The following is an 18,857-nucleotide window of genomic DNA, read 5'->3' on the forward strand; positions in this document are numbered from 1 at the left end:
ATTTCGAACAAAATATCTCACAAAATTCATTTGCATATTACCTGCCCCCACCACGCGGTTTTTAAAAAATGGTTGTGACAAAATCCGAGTGTCTTTGACGCGTCCTGCGAAAACATCAACAGGCATTTCTCTGAATGACGTTCTTTATACAGGACAAAAATTACAACAGGATATTTTACTATCTTACTGCGCTTTAGATCGTATAATAATGTATTGTAAAATGTTTCGACAAATTCGCGTCAAGGAAGAACATCAAGATTTGCACGAATTTTATGGCGTGAAAATGTTCATGATAAAATTAAATGTCTTAATTTATCTACAGTTACTTATGGAACTGCTTGTGCGCCATATTTGGCTATTCGTTGTCTGAACCAACTCGTATTAGATGAGGGAGAGAGCTTTCCTTTAGCTTCACGCGCTGTCCAACACGATTGCTACGTCGATGACATTATTTCGGGTGCAAATTCATTAGAAGAGGCAATAAAGTTAAAGGAGGAACTAATACAACTTTTAATCGTGGCAATTTTCAATTGCATAAATGGGCTGCTAATAACAGTAGCATTATTGATTCCGTTCCCTTACAAAATCGCGAACGAATGCGTTCAATTTAACCGATAATAAAATATAATTAAGGCTTTGGGTTTACTGTGGGACCCCAAGAGGGATGTATTTCAAATATCTTCAAATGCTTCAATTTCATCATCACAAATAACAAAGCGCGCCATTTTATCATCTATTTCCAAAATTTTCGATCCTCTCGGTCTTATTTCGCCTTGCGTAGTTGTAGCTAAATTAATAATGCAAGATATATGGCAACTAAAAACCGGTTGGGATGAAGTTGTTGATAGCACTATTATGAAACGTTGGTTCAATTTTGAAAATAATATAATACACATGCAAAATATAATCATTCCGCGTCCGTTATTTGACTTAGACAAAATTGATCGGATTGAAATTCATGGTTTTTGCGATGCCTCCCTGAAAGCTTACGGAGCTTGTTTATACATTAAAACTAATTATCATAATAGGGAGCCTACAGTACGCTTATTATGTTCAATATCTAGAGTGTCACCGCTTAAATCGATAACCCTACCTCGACTTGAACTCTGCGCTGCACTATTGTTAACAAGATTATACAAAAATACCGTTAAGTCTTTGAATTTCAAAGTAGATAATTATTATTTTTGGAGTGATTCAAGTATTACTTTGTGTTGGATCATCACGCGGCCAGAAAAATTAAAACAGTTTGTAGGAAACAGAGTAGCGGAAATACAAACTCTTAATAATATAATATGGCGACATGTACCGACAACGGACAATCCGGCCGATTTCATTTCGCGCGGTATTTACGGTCATAAGTTAATAAAGATGGACTTGTGGTGGTATGGTCCAGCATGGCTTAAATTTGAAACTGACTCCTGGCCGTCAATTTTTAAAGTAACGGATAATATAAATTTTGAAGTTCCCGAACAAACAGTTCAAATAAAAATAAATACTTGTGCACAGAGGATGGACGACATGTTCCTACGATTTTCTTGTTTTAATAAACTCCAACGCGTAATGGCTTATTGTATTAGGTTTATTAAAAACTGCAAGAAGCAGAAGAGTGTTGGACCGCTGACAGTAACCGAATTACAGGAATCATTACACCATATTGTTAAAATCGTTCAAAAACAAAATTTTGAAAACATTCTCAAATATTTGAACAGCGGGTCTGCTAGTACAAAAATAGATAAACAGGTTTTAAGTTTAAATCCATTTTTAGATGACAAGGGTCTATTACGCGTTGGGGGTCGAATACAAATGGCAAACATAGAATACGAACAAAAGTTTCCATTGTTACTTCCAGCCGATAATCATTTAACAAATTTAATTTTAAAACGAGAACATGTACGTCTATTGCATGCCGGTCCACAGACCGTTCTAGCTAATGTTAGACTGCAGTTTTGGCCAATCAAAGGTAGAATCGCAATAAAACGTATAATCAAAAATTGTGTGCGCTGTTTTCGGTTTAATTGTACTAGCTCTCAGCAGATAATGGGAAATCTACCAATTGAACGAGTAACCATAGCTCGCCCCTTTTTAAATACCGGAGTAGACTATGCAGGCCCAATCAATTTGCGTACAAGTCGACTACGAAAAGCACCGCAAATGAAGGGCTACATAGCACTTTTTATTTGTTTTAGTACAAAAGCCATACATCTAGAACTAGTTACCAGTCTGACAACCGACGCATTTATAGCGGCCTTGAAACGTTTTATCTCGCGCAGAGGCAAATGCAGTCACATTTTTTCTGACAATGGTACAAATTTCATAGGCGCTAGGCATGAGTTACATAAACTGTATAATTTGTTTAAAAATGAGCATAGTAGAAACGAGGTGATTAACGCGGCTGCCGTAGAGGGCATTGAGTGGAAATTTAATCCACCCCATGCACCACACTTTGGTGGTTTGTGGGAAAGCGCGGTAAAATTAACTAAACATCATTTGCGAAGAGTAGTGGGAGAAACGTGTCTAACTTACGAAGAATTTTCCACGGTTTTAACCCAAATAGAAGCAATAGTTAATTCAAGGCCAATCACAAGTGTTTTTGATGGTAGTAATGAACCGACGTTTTTAAGCCCCGGACATTTTTTGATAGGTGAAGCACTTACCGCATTTCCGGAACCTAGCTTAATCGATGTAACGTTAAGTAGATTATCACTTTGGCAACAACTCAATCAATTAAAAGATAAATTTTGGAAACGTTGGTCCATAGAGTATCTCGGTCAGCTTCAGAGTCGTTACAAATGGAAAACTTCCTCAAAAAATTTAAAAGTCCATAGAGTATCTCGGTCAGCTTCAGAGTCGTTACAAATGGAAAACTTCCTCAAAAAATTTAAAAGTAGACGACATAGTTCTTTTAAAGGAAGATAACTTACCTCCATTAAGCTGGTTACTGGGTCGCGTTACAGGCATTGCAATCGGCAAAGATAAAAATGTGAGAGTAGCTACAGTAAAAACAAAAAATGGCATATTTATAAGGCCAATTGTTAAATTGTGCCCTTTACCGGTAGGAGATGTAGAATAGATTTTTTTTTTCTCATAAAATAAATATATTACTGTACTTTCCTTATTTACACGGTACATTTATTTTAAAAATTAGTATTAGGAATTATGTTTTACTATGAAATTCATTTTGATATTTGTCAATAATCCTTTTTTTTATATAAACTGTTGTGATCAATACATTCACATAATTTCACAATTACTTTGTAATTTTAATTAGTACATAATGCCATTGTAAAATTACATATTTATATACATACTGATCTTAATTATAAGTGAATAATTAAGGCGGCGGAGAATGGATAATTTTTAAACCTGAACATCTGGTGTCACATTGTAAAATATTATTTCATATTATATAACGGTCAGGAAAAGGTTTGTTAATCTCGTAAACCGGGACGATCTTGCCCAGGCTCGACGGCTAATATAATTAGGTTATAAAATATGTCAATAAAATGTATTCCGTCGGGCCTGGAATTCAAATATATATTCAGTCTAGCATTAACAGGCAAAGAATAAGGAGGTGTCTTGTAAAATAGTATATAGAATAAAATTAAGTTGAATATAATAGAAGTTTCATTTTCTAAAAACAATCATCGTGGGGATTTTGCATTTCGTCGATTAATACAAATTACAGTCCACTATCGAAGCATCAACAACGACGTCAAGTAATTCGCTCCAGTAGCGTCTCTTAAAAACTATCAATAACATGGTTTTGAGCTAAGAGGCCCATAATATCAAATTTTATCACATATGATATATTACTGCTTTATAATAAATGAATAATTTTATTACATTTTTTATTTTATTAATTGATATTAATTATTAAACATATATAATTAAGAATATGCACATATAAATATAGTATAAATATTCGATACATTAGTATGTATATAAATTAATATATTCTGAAAGAGTTCAAACAAATTACTAAGCAAACAAATTTCTGAAGTGCAAATTGAATAATATTTATTTAGTGTTTTAACACTATAATAAAGATAAACAGGTACAGACGTGTTTGTCAATAATGAGTAATCCTAATCGAAAGTTACGATGGATCTTGTTTACGATTAATTTATTCGTCGAAATATTTTTTATTGAGATGAATGGGCTATTAAAATATTTTTATATGATAATATTTATTGCACCTGTCGTGAAAAATCTATAAAATATTTTATGTAGTTTGAGTCAAATTATGAGCTTTTAAATGCAACCCAGAGCTTTGGTCAATCTGTGACCATTTTTTTTTATTATTCTGGTTATTTATTATTAATTATTATTATTTTTGTTTATTTAAAATTCGGAACTCTAACCTTGAATAACATTCCTAGTACCACACTCAATCATAATGACACATTTGTTCCAAGTTTTCAAGAATAGAGACTTCTTGTTAAACCTGAATTTATTGTGCAAGAACTATTTTTTTGTTCTGAGTTCTTTGGGTTTATGAGTCATATGCTGATATACCAAAGAGGACCAAACAATATATTTCTAAAATGTTTTCTTCATAAATTGTATTCTATGGACTAACTGGTTTTTGTAATTAGCTGCAGTTTTCCTCAATAAATATGTTATTATAGTTCCTACTCAATTAAAACTGGTAATCAATGAATCAACTGCTACTGGTAATCAATGAATCTAAAATGAGTAAAAACGATTGATTCTGATTATAATATAATACAGGCCAACAAAGAAAATGGTGCAAATGATTTTAATGCTGTTTTTAAGTATATTTGGGGCGCTGATTTCAAAAATTACATTGTTTTTTTCTCTGAGCTTTAGTTTTCAAGATATGATATATATGATCTATAAGGAATGAAAAAACAATATAGTAATACAATTCAGAATGTTATTTTAATGAGATATGCCTACTCGTACATACAAACTTACAAGACCCATTCGGCCTTAGTTGGGACATTAGCTGACACTGTGAAAAGTTCTTTTCCGTGACGACCTAGAATGGACCTGGTTCCGGCAACTTTTTTCCAAGTTCCAAACTAGAGCTGATACAAAAATATAGTTTGCAGATTTGAAATCAGCGCAAAAAATACTATAAGAATCAGCTCTAACATTTGATGCACTAAATAAAAAAAATTGTAGGCCTGTGTAATTAATTAAATAAATATCATTAAAAAACAAAACACCATGCCATTATGTCCCTACAAGTAAGCTCTAATGAGTGAAACATTTGAAGAGATCAAAATATATTTATATTTAACATCTTTTTACTGGAGATTATCTCTTCACAAAATTCAATATTAGCATATAAACTTGAAGAAATAGATTTCATTTCTCAGAACTTTCCGTACCAGCTAATGAAATATATGAAGAATATTAAATGTTCTCAAAGATATTATTTGAACAATATTTCAAGAAGTAAGCTTTAGAATTTTAGCTATAATTAAAATTGAAATCCGAATTTTTGATATTCAAAAAAAATCATTTTGAAATGAAAAAAAAAAATGTTTTCCTCAAAAACAATTGTTTTGTCAATACAAGTAGAAGTATTATTCAAATCGGTAGCTTCGTTCTCTTAAAAGCTACCATTTTTTGCACATTTAGCTTAGTATTCTTGAAACGGCTGGACCTATCTTTGCCAAAAGCTAATCACCACTTCTCTCCATAATTATGAACTCAATGTTTTTTAAATCATTCGAATCGGATGCTCCGCGCTCTCAAAAACTCGATTGCTATTTTCTGCACTCTTTGCTTCGTATTTTTAAAACGGCTGGACCTGTCTTTGCCAAAGACTAATTAGCACGCTTTCCATCACTAGAAATCGAATGACTTTAGAATAATTCAAATCGGATGATTTGTGCGCCCGAAATCGTGGACGAAAAATTGTATCCATACATACACACGCACACACACACATCCATATTTTCTAAGGTATGCCAAATTGTTCAGAAACCTCTCAAACGTGAAGACAAGCAAATTTATTAAATACTTTTCAATTTAGATTTTTGGACGATTACTATAACTCACCATACGGGAAGTTACCAAAAAAAGTATATAGGCCTAATAATGTGAAGCATCACTACATGTCTTCCTCATCGCAAAATTCGCTTTTATATCACCTGCACGTGGGCATATGTTCGTTAAGGGTTAAAGCATTTGTTTAAAAATCTTCTTACTCTGCTAACAATGTCAGTGGACATTGTTTAGCACTTAATATCTCGTTTCTAACAATTAGCAAGATAGAATGAACCGTCGACCAGATTGGCGATTGCGCAACGGTGCCGGCGATTGCATTTGGACGTCGTTATTGGTGTCTGGGTCATAGCGCTAATAATCTGTCTCTGCATAAGCGTTATATGTTTTCCATATTAGCGCTAACACAAGAATCGGTATATGTATAATATATACATACTATGGATTATTTCCTTAGGCTAAACAAGATTGTTATTCATATCGGCGTTACGAAATAATCAAGTGTCAGGTGGGACGGCTGCCCGATTAGCTAAGTATGTGTAACGGTCAATGTTGTAGCGATAAACAAACTTTATAGCCGCATCGAACTATTACACAAAATATTTCTCACGCAAGCATACATATGAACTAGTGGTGCATGGCATCGTGCCTTAAGGTAAATTGCTGAAACTTCCCGTACTGAAAACTAAAATTTTCAAAAAAAGTTTTAATTTTTTTTGAATTTTTTGAAAAGAATTGATAATTTCCAACAAATTGAAATATTTTTTGAAAATTTTAAACCGCGTAAGCGCCGCGTTGCAGTTTAACGGATAGACATCAGTACGGAATCCATAGAAAGTTAACCAAAATTTGTACTTACATCGGAATCACCACTCTGGTTAATATAAATTGCTAATTTATGTTATAAATTTTTGACTATTTTTTTGTATGCCGATTATTTTTTATACATAAAACCACACTCATACATTTTTTTTCACGGCTTACTTGCCATTATTTTCCTGTCACCACCTCCTACATTTTTATTAAAATCTCTATAAAATATCTGATAATTTAATGTGCATATGTCTAATGACCATTTCTGTACCTACTTTACGAAAATTTTGAGCAATTCTTCTTTTCGTCAAAATCAAAAAACATTCGATTTGTATTGATAAGGAGACGTGCTGATTAGTTTTTGGCAAACGCAGGAATAGCAGTTCCAAAGATATGAGGCAAAAAATGCCAAAACGGTATCTCAGTTTTTAAGAGAACGGAGCGTCCGATTTGAATAATTCAAAAAACATTTTACTTGTATTAACAAGATGAAGAACTGATCAAATTTTCATAAAAGCAGGTCTAGCGGTTTCGGAGATCTAGTAAAATAAGTAAAAAAAAATGCCATTTGGCGGTCAAAAATGATCATTAGACATATGCACATCAAATTATCAGATATTTTATAAAGATTTTAACAATAAGTATGAATTTTGTTTACATTCCTATGGGTTCCGTACCAATTTTTATCCGTTTGACAGCGACGCGGCGCTTACGCGCTTCGACATGCCGTTAAAGCAGTATCGTCTCTATGCAGTTAAAGCAGTACGATCGCTTTGAAAAAAAGTTTAGAATTTCCAAAATAATTCAAAATAAATTTTTCTTCAAAAAGTCTTTTTTTTTCAAAAAAAAGTAAATTTTTGTCAAAAATTTATAGTTTCTCAAAAATCTAATTTTTCAGAGTATTTTTTTTTCAAAAATGTTAATTTAAAAAAAAAAAAATAGTAATTTTTGGGACGGGAGGTTCCAGCAATTTGCCATAAGGCACGATGCCATGCGCCCCACTAGTTTTGTTGTAACATAATTGTTTTGGTTTTCATAAAATAATTGCTCAAAATCAAATTGGACCTTAGGCTCCCGTCATACCCTATACTAAATTCGTATTTTTGACATAGTTTTTAATAAAAATATTTGTAAAATAATAGCATATAATTATTCGCAAATGGATATTTCTTCTATTTGATTTCATGCAGGAATGAGTTTTGAACCGGTTGCAAATGCAGAGTCTTCACTGCTACCCCATTATCATTTGCAAATAATTATGTGCTATTATTTCACTCATAAAACCGATATTCTAATAATAACTTTGTGTTCGTACTATTGTATCATTGAGTAGTGTGAACCTGATAGCTGCTTATTTCAATCGATATATTTTCATGGCCGACTGAAACATTTATTAAAAAGAGATTGCTAAGGGACACGACAACAGCAATAATAACAACTTAATATTTTCCTTTAACCTGATAATAAAATCGTTTAATTAGAGATAATCAGCTCTATTAGTATTTTTATACTGCTGCAGTGTTTTAAAATAAACTGAACACTGGTGGTGCATGGCATCGTGCCGGCAAATAGCTGGAACTTTTAGTACCTTGATTTAATTTTTTTTTAAATTTTAATTTCTTCCGATAACTTTGAAAAATGAGAATTTTGAGATTTTTAAATTTTTTGAAAAGATTGGATTTTTTTTTTAAATTTGATTGTTTTTTTAAATATCAAAGCACATGCGGTCTAACAGTTAAACACTATAAATCTTGGTACAGAACCATAGACGTTACACTACATGGACTGCTGGTCGAGCGCAAAATAAATGTATAAAGATAGAAGAAGCCTGTTACGTCACTTGTTGAACGCTGCCGCTTAATCAATCGGGAGTGTTCCACGATCGTCGGCAACGCTTGTTCACTAAGTGACGTCACAGTCCTCTTATATCTTTATACACTTCATAAAATGGAAAACATGAAGACTAGCAGCTTATGTATGTACAGAACCCATAGAAATATAAACAAAATTTGTACTTATCCTTAAAATCTCTATAAAATATCAAATATCAGATAGTTTGATGCTCAATAATTTTTTTGCACCCCTAAATAGCATTTATGTAAACTTTTTTTGTTAGATCTCTGAAAACGCCTTCCCAAAAATTTAATTAATTTTTGAGTCAATCAAGTGAAATGTTTTTTGAAATATTAAAATTGTATGCTCCGTTCTCATAGAAACTGAATTGGCATTTTTGAAATATTTGCCCAGTATCTTCAAAACGCCTTTACCTGCCTTTGCCAAAAACTTTTCAGCCCGTTTCCTTGTCCAAGGAATTAAATCATTCAAATCGGTTGATCCACACACACAGACACACACACACACACACATTACGCTACCGGAAAGGTAACCTTAAGCATTTTAAAACAACTGACGTTTTACACTTACAATAAAATATGCGTGGAGTCAAAATAATGTTATTTTGTGTTATTTGGAGGTTACTTTTTTTTTTGCACTTACAATAAAATATGCGTGAAGCCAAAATAATGTTATTCTGTGCTATTTGGAGGTTACTTTACAGCCGTATCAAAAACACCATAGGTGTCGCTTTTTTACAGTTTCAAGACTACCTTCACATCGAGAGTCAACATCAAGAAAACATGTCTTAACTTACAATAAAATATGCGTGAAGTCAAAATAATGTAATTTTGTGCTATTTGGAGGTTACTTTTCAGCCGTATCAAAAACACCATAGGTGTCGCTTTTTTACAGCTTCAAGACTACCTTGACATCGAGAGTCAACATCAAGAAAACATGATTCAACTAAATAAAATAGGTGCACTTGTATTTGAAACATGTTACGATGGGAAACCTGTAACATAACATACCTGTGTTATTTCAGAATGGGCCCGTTATTTTTGTATTCAATAACAAAATACAATTAATTCATTTGTATCCGTTCGACCCTGTTCTGTCGCCTAGGGTGGCGCACGTCATCAAGGGACAAAGGGACAGCACCTGCAATAATCGATTGCCTTACCTTGTCCGAACTCGACTAATAACATCTTTGTCATGCTGAAATTAACATTTTTACTCATACAAATCGGGCACGTCAGGACACGTGATAACATCGTAGGATTGATAACATATCATAGAAATGACAGAGTACATTTTGATTGACAAATTAAAATTGAATTTGTCACGTTTGTGTACATGTAAATAAGAAAATTTATGAACGCGGTGGAAACTTTCGCCTTTGTTTGGCCGGTGCTATTAAAATTTGTTTTTGGTTACTTTGGTTTGTAGCAGAAAAATTGTCCTAATTTGATTTTAATAACAGTGCATTGATTTGAGGATTTATAACATATGTATTCTAGGTATATTACCGGACAATGTTCCGGTAATCCATCCGGTACCGGACATTAGCCAGGTATGCGTTGAAATAAATACATTCTACTATCTTACTATTAGTTATTTTACTTTTTTGTAATTCATTTTATGTTTTTCTTCATAATTTCTTTCTGTGATTATTTATTAGAGTTTTGTCAATAACTCTGATTGTTGTACAATATTGAATGAATAAAAAAAACATCTTAGTGGATACAATCCTGTGCAAACAATGCTTATCACAAATTTGGTTGTTATTTTCAAAATTAAAATCTCAACATTGAATATTATCTTGATGAATTTTGAGACGTTTATTGGACATTATTAATTAAACATATTTGATATTATTAGTTTATTTTATTCAATCATTGTTAGATTTTAATGTAATTTTTTTTCAAATTCGTTTACAGTTGAACTATTGTCAACATCACAGTTAGAATAAAATATTTTGTTTTTTAAAATTGAATTTTAAAAAATGTGATTGCAATTATATGGTAAATAGTAGTAATATTTACAAATTATAAATTTAAAGTTTTTTTATACTTTGTTTATAGACAACAATTATGAAAAATGTATTGCAATTGTTTTTCTGCTGCTTATTAAAATTTTTAAAATTATTTATTAAATTTTTTTTTAAATTGTATTACGTATAAAAAAGTTAAATCTGTGTATTAGATTTTTTTCTATTCTAATTGTATTACGGATAAATAAGTAAAATTACTTATGATGTTGAATTTACTTTAAAATTAAATTTGCTTAATATTTTTTTTCCAAATTGCATTACGGATAAATAAGTAAAAATTACTTATGATGTTGAATTTACCTCAAAATTAAATTTGCTTATTATATTTATTTCCAAACTGCATTAGGGATAAATAAGTAAAATTATACATGATGTTGAATTTATCTTAAAATTAAATCTGATTATTAATTTTTTTTTCTAAATTATATTACGGATAAATAAATAAAATTATTTATGATGTAGAATTTACTTTAAAATTAAATCTGCTCATTCGATTTTTTTCGAAATTTTATTACGGATAAATAAGTGAAATTTCTTATGATGTTGAATTTATCTTAAAATTAAATCTGCTTATTAGATTTTTTTCTAAATTGTATATTACGGATAAATAAATAAAGTTATATATGATGTTGAATTTACCTTAAAATTAATTTTGCTTATTAATTTTTTTTACATATTGTATTAGGGATAAATGAGTAAAATTACTTATGATGTAGAATTTACATTAAAATTATATTTGTTTATTAGATTTTTTTTTCTATTCTAATTGTATTACGGATAAATGAGTAAAATTACTTATAATGTTGAACTTGCCTGAAAAATAAATTTTCGTATTAAATGTTTTTCTAAATTATATTATGGATCATCATACTTGATGATGATGTGGAATCTACCTTAAAATTTGATTTAATGTTGAATTTACCTTTATAGGACTTGAACTGAAATCGTTTATTAAAATTAAAATTTCACAGAAGGAAATATTTATAATGAACTTGATAATTATAAAAATTTGATTAAATTAAAAAGCAAACAATATTCCAAAAATCACAGTAAAAACGTTAAACAATGGGCTATATAACAACAAAATTTTAGTTTTAAATATCTAGAATCTAGAGCTTTATCTTGAATATAAAATGAACATAATTTTGATATTTAATCATTTAAAATATTTTTTTTATATTTGGTATACTTTCAATTCATTTTCATTACTTAAATCATAAAATGCACGAAAGTTAATTTACAATTTTAAATTTGCTGATTTAGTCATATTACACAAGTATGGTTTGATATGCAAAAATTATTAATTATATTAAATACTGTTGTATTCAAGTATTTAATCTCATTCACTTATTGATAATTTGCACAATTAATTATTTACTAGAACTAATGCAGGTGATGCAGTTCACATGTAGATTATTAATATTTTCTTGCAGTTATCTAATAGAAAAATGGTGCAGATTTTATAATTTTCAATCAAGTTCAGAAAAAAGATTGTAAGAACTTCATTTGTATTCAAAAATGTCCGTGAAATTATTACAAAGTTTAAAAGGACACAATAGCGATGTGACTTGCTGTGATATTTATGGAAGAAGCACACTCTATACTGGTTCCAGGTCAGATAATAAGATTTTAATAATTATATAAATTTTTATACCAAAATTTAATTAAGATATAATTCAGTACATTAATAAAAGTTGAGACACTGGGTTTTCCTTTTAAAATTTTATGTTATTTGTCAAACTAATTACTATCAATGTATTTCTATTTAGACAGATTGTAATTTATGAGAAAATAAAAAAAAAATTAAAAAAAATTATATAAATTTTCAAACAAAATATAAGCTCAACTTTTCTTGTTAAATCGTTGGTTTTAATTTTATTGATTTAATTTAGCGATAAAACAGTACGTGTTTGGAAATGGCAAATTGGCGAAGGATTTCAGGAAGACGAACATTCGCCTTTTTTAGGACATAAGTATGGCGTTACTTGCGTACGAATATCAAAGAAGGTATCTTGAATATGAATAGATTTATGAATGTAATTTTTTGTTTATCCAATTGGCTGACACACAATTGTATCTACATCATCAATTATCTATATTAGAGTCATTTAGAACTGTTATTCCTGTATCCGTAAATAATATAAATAAATATTGCCCAATATATAATGGACATATGTGTGTGCATTATATTGTGTTGTTTTTGTCTTTAGTATGCACGTAGTATTGATTTTCTTGCTTTGATTCTTTACTATTTTACTATTTGCCACAATTTTCCAGAACAAACACAAAATTTTATAAGTTTATTCCACACAAAACGGAATTGGACATTTTGAATCCTCTTGATGGTTCATGAGGTGAAGAATTGCATGTATTCATAGGTCTACAATATGGACTTTGTTTCTAATCAACATTTTCTAATAAAAAAAATCCTTTCTTTATATCAATTCTTTTGAAGACATAATTTTACCAGTATATTTTTAGTTAATTAATTGTAATAATTTTTACCGTATTTGGTATGATTGTGTATAAGACCAAGGATTACACTGTTATTAAGTTTGATTTTCTAATAAATATGCTCCACTAATTTCGATCTTCATGGACTTAGTTATATTACCTTTAATAATTATATATCAGAATAAAATTTGAAACTTGCTTAATTCTTTATGATTATACCAAGACTGTTATTTAGGGACCGATTCTGCCGCATAACAGACAAATGTTATGGCAAGGCCATGTTACGTTCCAACTTAATACTGACAAAATGTCACGTATTTGCTGTGAATTCAGGCAGATTTACACATAAACTGCAACGTAACTCGTATGTTATGATGCTGCGTCAGAAAGACCCTGTTATCTAAGATCGTTTTTTGATATTTGTGCGGTTTCTAAGATATGTTTTCTTTTATTTTTTAATCTAACAAACTGAGAAAATCACTTGACTGCACAGCTTTTGTCAATTTTTAGAACGAATTAGTATGGAAAGTTCTTCATAACATAGCCTTGCCATAACATTGGACTGTTATGCAGCAGAATCGGTCCCTAAATTGTAAAATTTTAGGAAAATGTTAGTGATATTTTGAATACTCCCCCTACTCCTTTTTCGTCTAACAACACGTAAATTTTTAGTATCTAGAATAAATCGTTAAATTTTAGGAACATTTTTGAAAAATTGTGGAATATTTTATATATTCAGGTTAAAATAAATACACCGTAATATCGTACTAGATTCCACCCCTCCCGCATGTGATAGTTTTGGCAACTCCTACCCTTTTAAGCCTCACGTAATTATGGGACGGCCCAAAGGGGGTATTCAATAATCACGTGAGCAATTTTTAAGGATTTTTGGTCCTTCCCTCCCCCATACAATATTACGTGCATTTTTAACCTATATACAACATTACCTAGAAAAAATCGTTTTTAAAAAATTTTGGATTTTTAGTTAAATTAAGGTAAAAAATTAATACACGTGATAGATCCTTCCGCCACGTAATATTTCGTGATTATTTTTGTCAAATCCCTCCTCACCCTTCAAAGCTCACGTGATTAATGGACGCCCCAAAAGTAGTTTGAAAGAAACAACTGTCGCCATCTCAACGATTGATGGTTTTGATATTAACTATATCAAGTGTTTTCGCAGCACCAATTCGAAGTCTTTTATTTATTTCACATATTTTTCATGCTAAAATTTCGGTTTTTGGTCAATTTAATTAGATGGCGGACAGCATTATTGGATTATTGTATTGCTTTTAGTAAATGAAGTAGTTAGATAAAATGTATCAAAAAAATATGAAAACTGTTTTCATAATCTCTCATACCAAGCACCCCTGAGATATGAGAATAGTATATCAATAAAAAAAAGACTAATTTCTCAAACTACAGTAAGATTACTACCTGATTGTTTATTACCTTATAAACCTGATTAAAGGGTTATTATTATATAAGCTAAAAAAAATTCTTTACATTAACCAATGCATATTTATCACTACAGATGAATGTTCACTGCACAATTCTGTTCCTTTGCAAAAGTTTCTCCTATATTTACCAAATCATTTATAATCATGCAGCTCATAGAATGTAATTACTGTTCTGATTGCTGTATAATAATAAATGAATGAGAAGAAAAAAAAATATTATTATGTTCAGGGAGATCTGCTGGCCAGTAGTTCAGTCGATGGTACCACTATCCTATGGTGTACGCGATCTGGTTCCAGGCGCCAAATGCTGGTGCAGGATACTGGAGAGCCGGTGCGATCTTGCGCCTTCTCCCCGGACGGCGCAGTGTTAGTAACAGGCGCTGACAGCGGTGCCGCTTGCGTTTGGGATAACAATAATTATCAACTTATTCGGTATATCACTTGTGCCTGCGCTAATTACTTAAATTAAGGGTAATCTAACCTGACTTATTAATGAAATATTTATAGAATTGAGATAATCAAAAAGTAAATTCGTAAAGCCCGTGTTATGGTATTCGGTGATTTTCATAAATCAATGTCATTACCAGCTTCCACTGGGCTTTGAAGTGATGATGGATTTTCCATATCAAAATTTATGGTGCCAACTTATGTAAACTAGTTGTTGCACTGGCGTATTGCTACACTTTTTTTCCGCATACGTCGATTAATAAACTTCCAGTAGCAAAAAATTGATGTTTATCTTTAAGTTTTAAGACCCGTTGATAATTTTGACATACCAGGAATATATAAAATTTTGCTCGTGTATTATATTTCTGCTTCGTTTTTTAAAAGGACAAATCAACAAATTTGATATTCAGAAATGTTGGACAAAAAGTTTTTTTTTGGAAAATCAGCTTCAGTTGCTTTGGAGATACGAACAAGATAGAGCATACTGAAATTATTATTATTTTAAAAAATCTAATCGGTTCTACATAATTAGGGGGAAGTCTCCAAGTGGCGGACACTTAAATTATTTATAAATAAATCAAAAAATATTTTACGAAATGTTTATTAAATTATGATTTATGTTAGATAACAAAGTTAGAAATCAAACTAAATTAACAAAACCGCAATCTTTGCTAAAAATAATTACTACTATCAATCAAACTTTGCTATCAAAAAATATTATTTTAAACAGTGGCACCTAGTACCGGACATTTCAAAATAACCTGCATTGATCACATATGTAGCCATATGTAGCGATCTCTACGCTCTGGAATGTCTGCACATGTGTCTTTGATAAATATTCTTAGATATTGCAAAAAAAGTCACTATTCATTCACCCTTTTGGCTGGGCCACACCGATGCTCTCAGCTGGTGCATTCATAAGCTTTTCATTCTTTGACTAGGAAATACGAAAAATGTGAGTATGTAGTGACCGTTAGCACTCATACAGAATAAAATTAAATAATTGGAATAAATTACGTAAATTCTTACAAGAAATATCAATATGTTTACTGTCCGGTGCTAAGGGACAGATATTTTCGTTCATTTGGTGGCACCTACTAAAATTGGTTAAAATATCTAATGATATTCTACCATTTTACGGATAACAATCAAGTACAACTATTATCTTTGCATACCACACAAATGTAAATGCATAATTATGCTAGAATTACTTCCATTGATATTAGGTTGTCAAATATCTCCTTTCCGCTTTTTTGCTCTTGGTTTATAATACAAAAAGGCGGAAAGGAGATATTTGACAACCTAATATTTAGGTGACGCCTGAAAAATCAAAAATTTTAAAATTTCTAGTAACTAAAAATGCACGTGGTGCTTGGCGGGAGATAGAGGGGACCCAAAAATCTCTAAAATATCGATCACGTGATTAATGAACGTTCAATTAATTCTATGAATTAAATGTCAGTTAAGTATTTATAAAATGAGATGATAGTTATATTAAGAACGACGCAGTAGTGCTTTTCTTATAAAACGGAGGGGGGGTGATTGCAAAGCATTACGAAAAGGTTGGAAACCACTGTGTTTATCAATTATAAATACAAGTAGAAAAAGTTATGTTTATGTGATAAAATCGTTGATTAATGGTAACCAATTAAAAATTATTGCAATGTTTATACTAGTTAACCGAGCTGTGAATTTATTATTTGATGATACTGTTTTACCTACAGAGTTTTGCACTATCACTCGGATGCTGTGCATAGTATCTGCTTTTCACCTGACTCGCAATTGCTTCTATCTGGATGCACCATGGGCAACATTAGAATTATGCTGAATTTCTGGCCAGATACATCAGGTTATTGATGATATTTGGAGCGAAACAAACTTTTTATATCATTGCACATTTTTATATTACTCTGAGCACATATGTTTTACGTTTCGAATACGTAACTTTTATTGGTTAATTTTTAAAAAAGGTTAACAATGTCAGGCATTTATGCTCATCGAACTTAGAATATCCTTTCCTCTAGTTGCGGATGCTGGTGAATCATCCTGCGAAGACGAAGCCCTCGTCAATTTAGATGCTGCTCATGATTTGGGCGTTTTTGGGACTGATTTTTCCTCTAGAATTATAACATGTAATAATAACAAAAATACTATTTACACACTTGCGACATGTGGAACTGATCATCTAATCAAACTGTGGAAAATAATTTCTACGCAACCGGAAAAGGGCAATCCGCGAGGTTTTCAACCGATTATAATTGTTGAAAAAATTAGCACAGTACTGGCACATGGTAGCACTGTCACAAACGTTAGGTAATAAAATAAAATTAATTGAATAATAATAGTGAATTTATGTGTTCCCATTAAGTAACACCATTGCTTCATTAATACTGTTGCTATATTATATTTAATTATGGTACATCAAGAATAATTAAAATATCTGGAATGCATTGCGTTGCATTTGTTGCACAAAAAGATTTTAATTTAATAATCGACATTCCTCAGTATATTGTCATTGTACAAAATTCATTAAGTGGCGCAAGATATAAGATCAAATACAGATTATTTTTATTCTCCAGCTATTGTTGTCAAATGTTCTCGAAAAATACCTATAAATTTCTGAAATTTTTGAAATTTTCTAAAAATATTTGGTTGTTTTATATGAAAAAATTTTTATCAAATCTTTTATCATATTATTTATCAAGGTTTAGTATGGGTGGCATGATGTTAGCAAGTGCAAGTTTAGATAAAAGTGTTAAATTATGGACGAGCCAAATGAATTGTAAAGCTACCCTCACAGAACATACAAGATATGTAAATTGTATTTGTTTTAATTCGGATGGAATGATAATGTGTTCAGGTGAATAGAAAAATAGTATATAATATTTTGTAGTATATGATCATACATCTGGATTTATTAGTGCTCTTTTTAAGATATTTTTTAGTTTTTATGCAAAAATGATTTATGGACCAATTCTGCCGCAAAACAGACCAGTATTATGGCAAGGCTATGTTATGAAGAACTTTCCATACAAAATCGATCTAAATATTGACAAAAGCCATGTGGTTGCTGTGCTGTCAGGCTTTTTTCTCGGGTTGCCAGATAGAAAATTTAACTTAGAAACTGCACAAATGTCAAAAAAAACTGTGTTAGATAACAGGGTCTTTCTGACTCGGGTTTTCATAACATAGAAGTGACGCTGCCGTTTATGTGTAAAGCGCCTGAATGCACAGCAAATACATGACATTTTTTAGTATTCAGTATGATTCAGAAGCGTAAATGCAAGTTGGAGCGTAATGTGGCCTTGCCATAACATTTTTCTGTTCAATCGTTAAAATGATTATTCTATATCTGCATCATAAAAATTTTACTTTCTTTTTCAAACTGTATCTTCCAACAAAACAGGTTCAAACGATAGATTAATTATGATTTGGGATGTTCTGGGAACTTTAACTTTAGATTCTGATATTACAAAACCTCATACTGTTCTAACTAATTTAACATTAAATATGCATTTGCCTGATAAATATCTATGCCCGATTACTCATGAGCTGATGGCGGATCCTGTGATATGCGAAGGTAAAAAAATCGTAGAAAAATTAAATAATTATTCTAGTATATTTAAACATCATTTTTTTTCGGGTATATTTTAGATGGTTTTGTATATGAACGAAATGCTATAGAATCTTGGTTCAATTCTGGGAACGTACGTAGTCCTATGACCAATGCTGATATAGAATCGACTGAACTTCAGCCAAATGAAGAACTGAAGCTAGAAATTCAACAATTTGCTGAAATGAATGACTGCAAAATATAG

At 30.9% G+C, this 18,857-nt stretch overlaps 2 protein-coding genes across 2 annotated transcripts; both read left to right on the forward strand.

Moving 5' to 3' along the window:
- The first annotated feature begins 1,560 nt into the window (after nucleotides 1-1,560).
- LOC113376215 lies at nucleotides 1,561-2,916 on the forward strand. Its single transcript, XM_026616126.1, has one exon. It carries the CDS (start codon nucleotides 1,561-1,563, stop codon nucleotides 2,914-2,916), a length of 1,356 nt encoding a protein of 451 aa, XP_026471911.1.
- Nucleotides 2,917-12,196: 9,280 nt separating this feature from the next.
- Nucleotides 12,197-18,857, forward strand: LOC113376216 (WD repeat, SAM and U-box domain-containing protein 1-like). Its single transcript, XM_026616127.1, has 8 exons — nucleotides 12,197-12,291; nucleotides 12,571-12,685; nucleotides 14,822-15,024; nucleotides 16,764-16,888; nucleotides 17,064-17,352; nucleotides 17,745-17,899; nucleotides 18,446-18,619; nucleotides 18,694-18,857. Exons 1-8 carry the CDS (start codon nucleotides 12,197-12,199, stop codon nucleotides 18,855-18,857), a joined length of 1,320 nt encoding a protein of 439 aa, XP_026471912.1.

Source organism: Ctenocephalides felis, unplaced genomic scaffold, assembly GCF_003426905.1.
Source record: "Ctenocephalides felis isolate EL2017-DRISC unplaced genomic scaffold, ASM342690v1 CF-g0.4_SCAFFOLD_01886, whole genome shotgun sequence".
Classification (NCBI taxonomy): domain Eukaryota; kingdom Metazoa; phylum Arthropoda; class Insecta; order Siphonaptera; family Pulicidae; genus Ctenocephalides; species Ctenocephalides felis.

Bases quoted from the DNA above. Each gene is read 5' to 3' on its own strand.
- LOC113376216 (XM_026616127.1), top strand. From the start codon at position 12,197: ATGTCCGTGAAATTATTACAAAGTTTAAAAGGACACAATAGCGATGTG. The intron at 16,889-17,063 runs GTTATTGATGAT...CCTTTCCTCTAG, and splicing joins TTTCTGGCCAGATACATCAG to TTGCGGATGCTGGTGAATCA. The intron at 18,620-18,693 runs GTAAAAAAATCG...GGTATATTTTAG, and splicing joins GGATCCTGTGATATGCGAAG to ATGGTTTTGTATATGAACGA.
- LOC113376215 (XM_026616126.1), top strand. From the start codon at position 1,561: ATGGCTTATTGTATTAGGTTTATTAAAAACTGCAAGAAGCAGAAGAGT.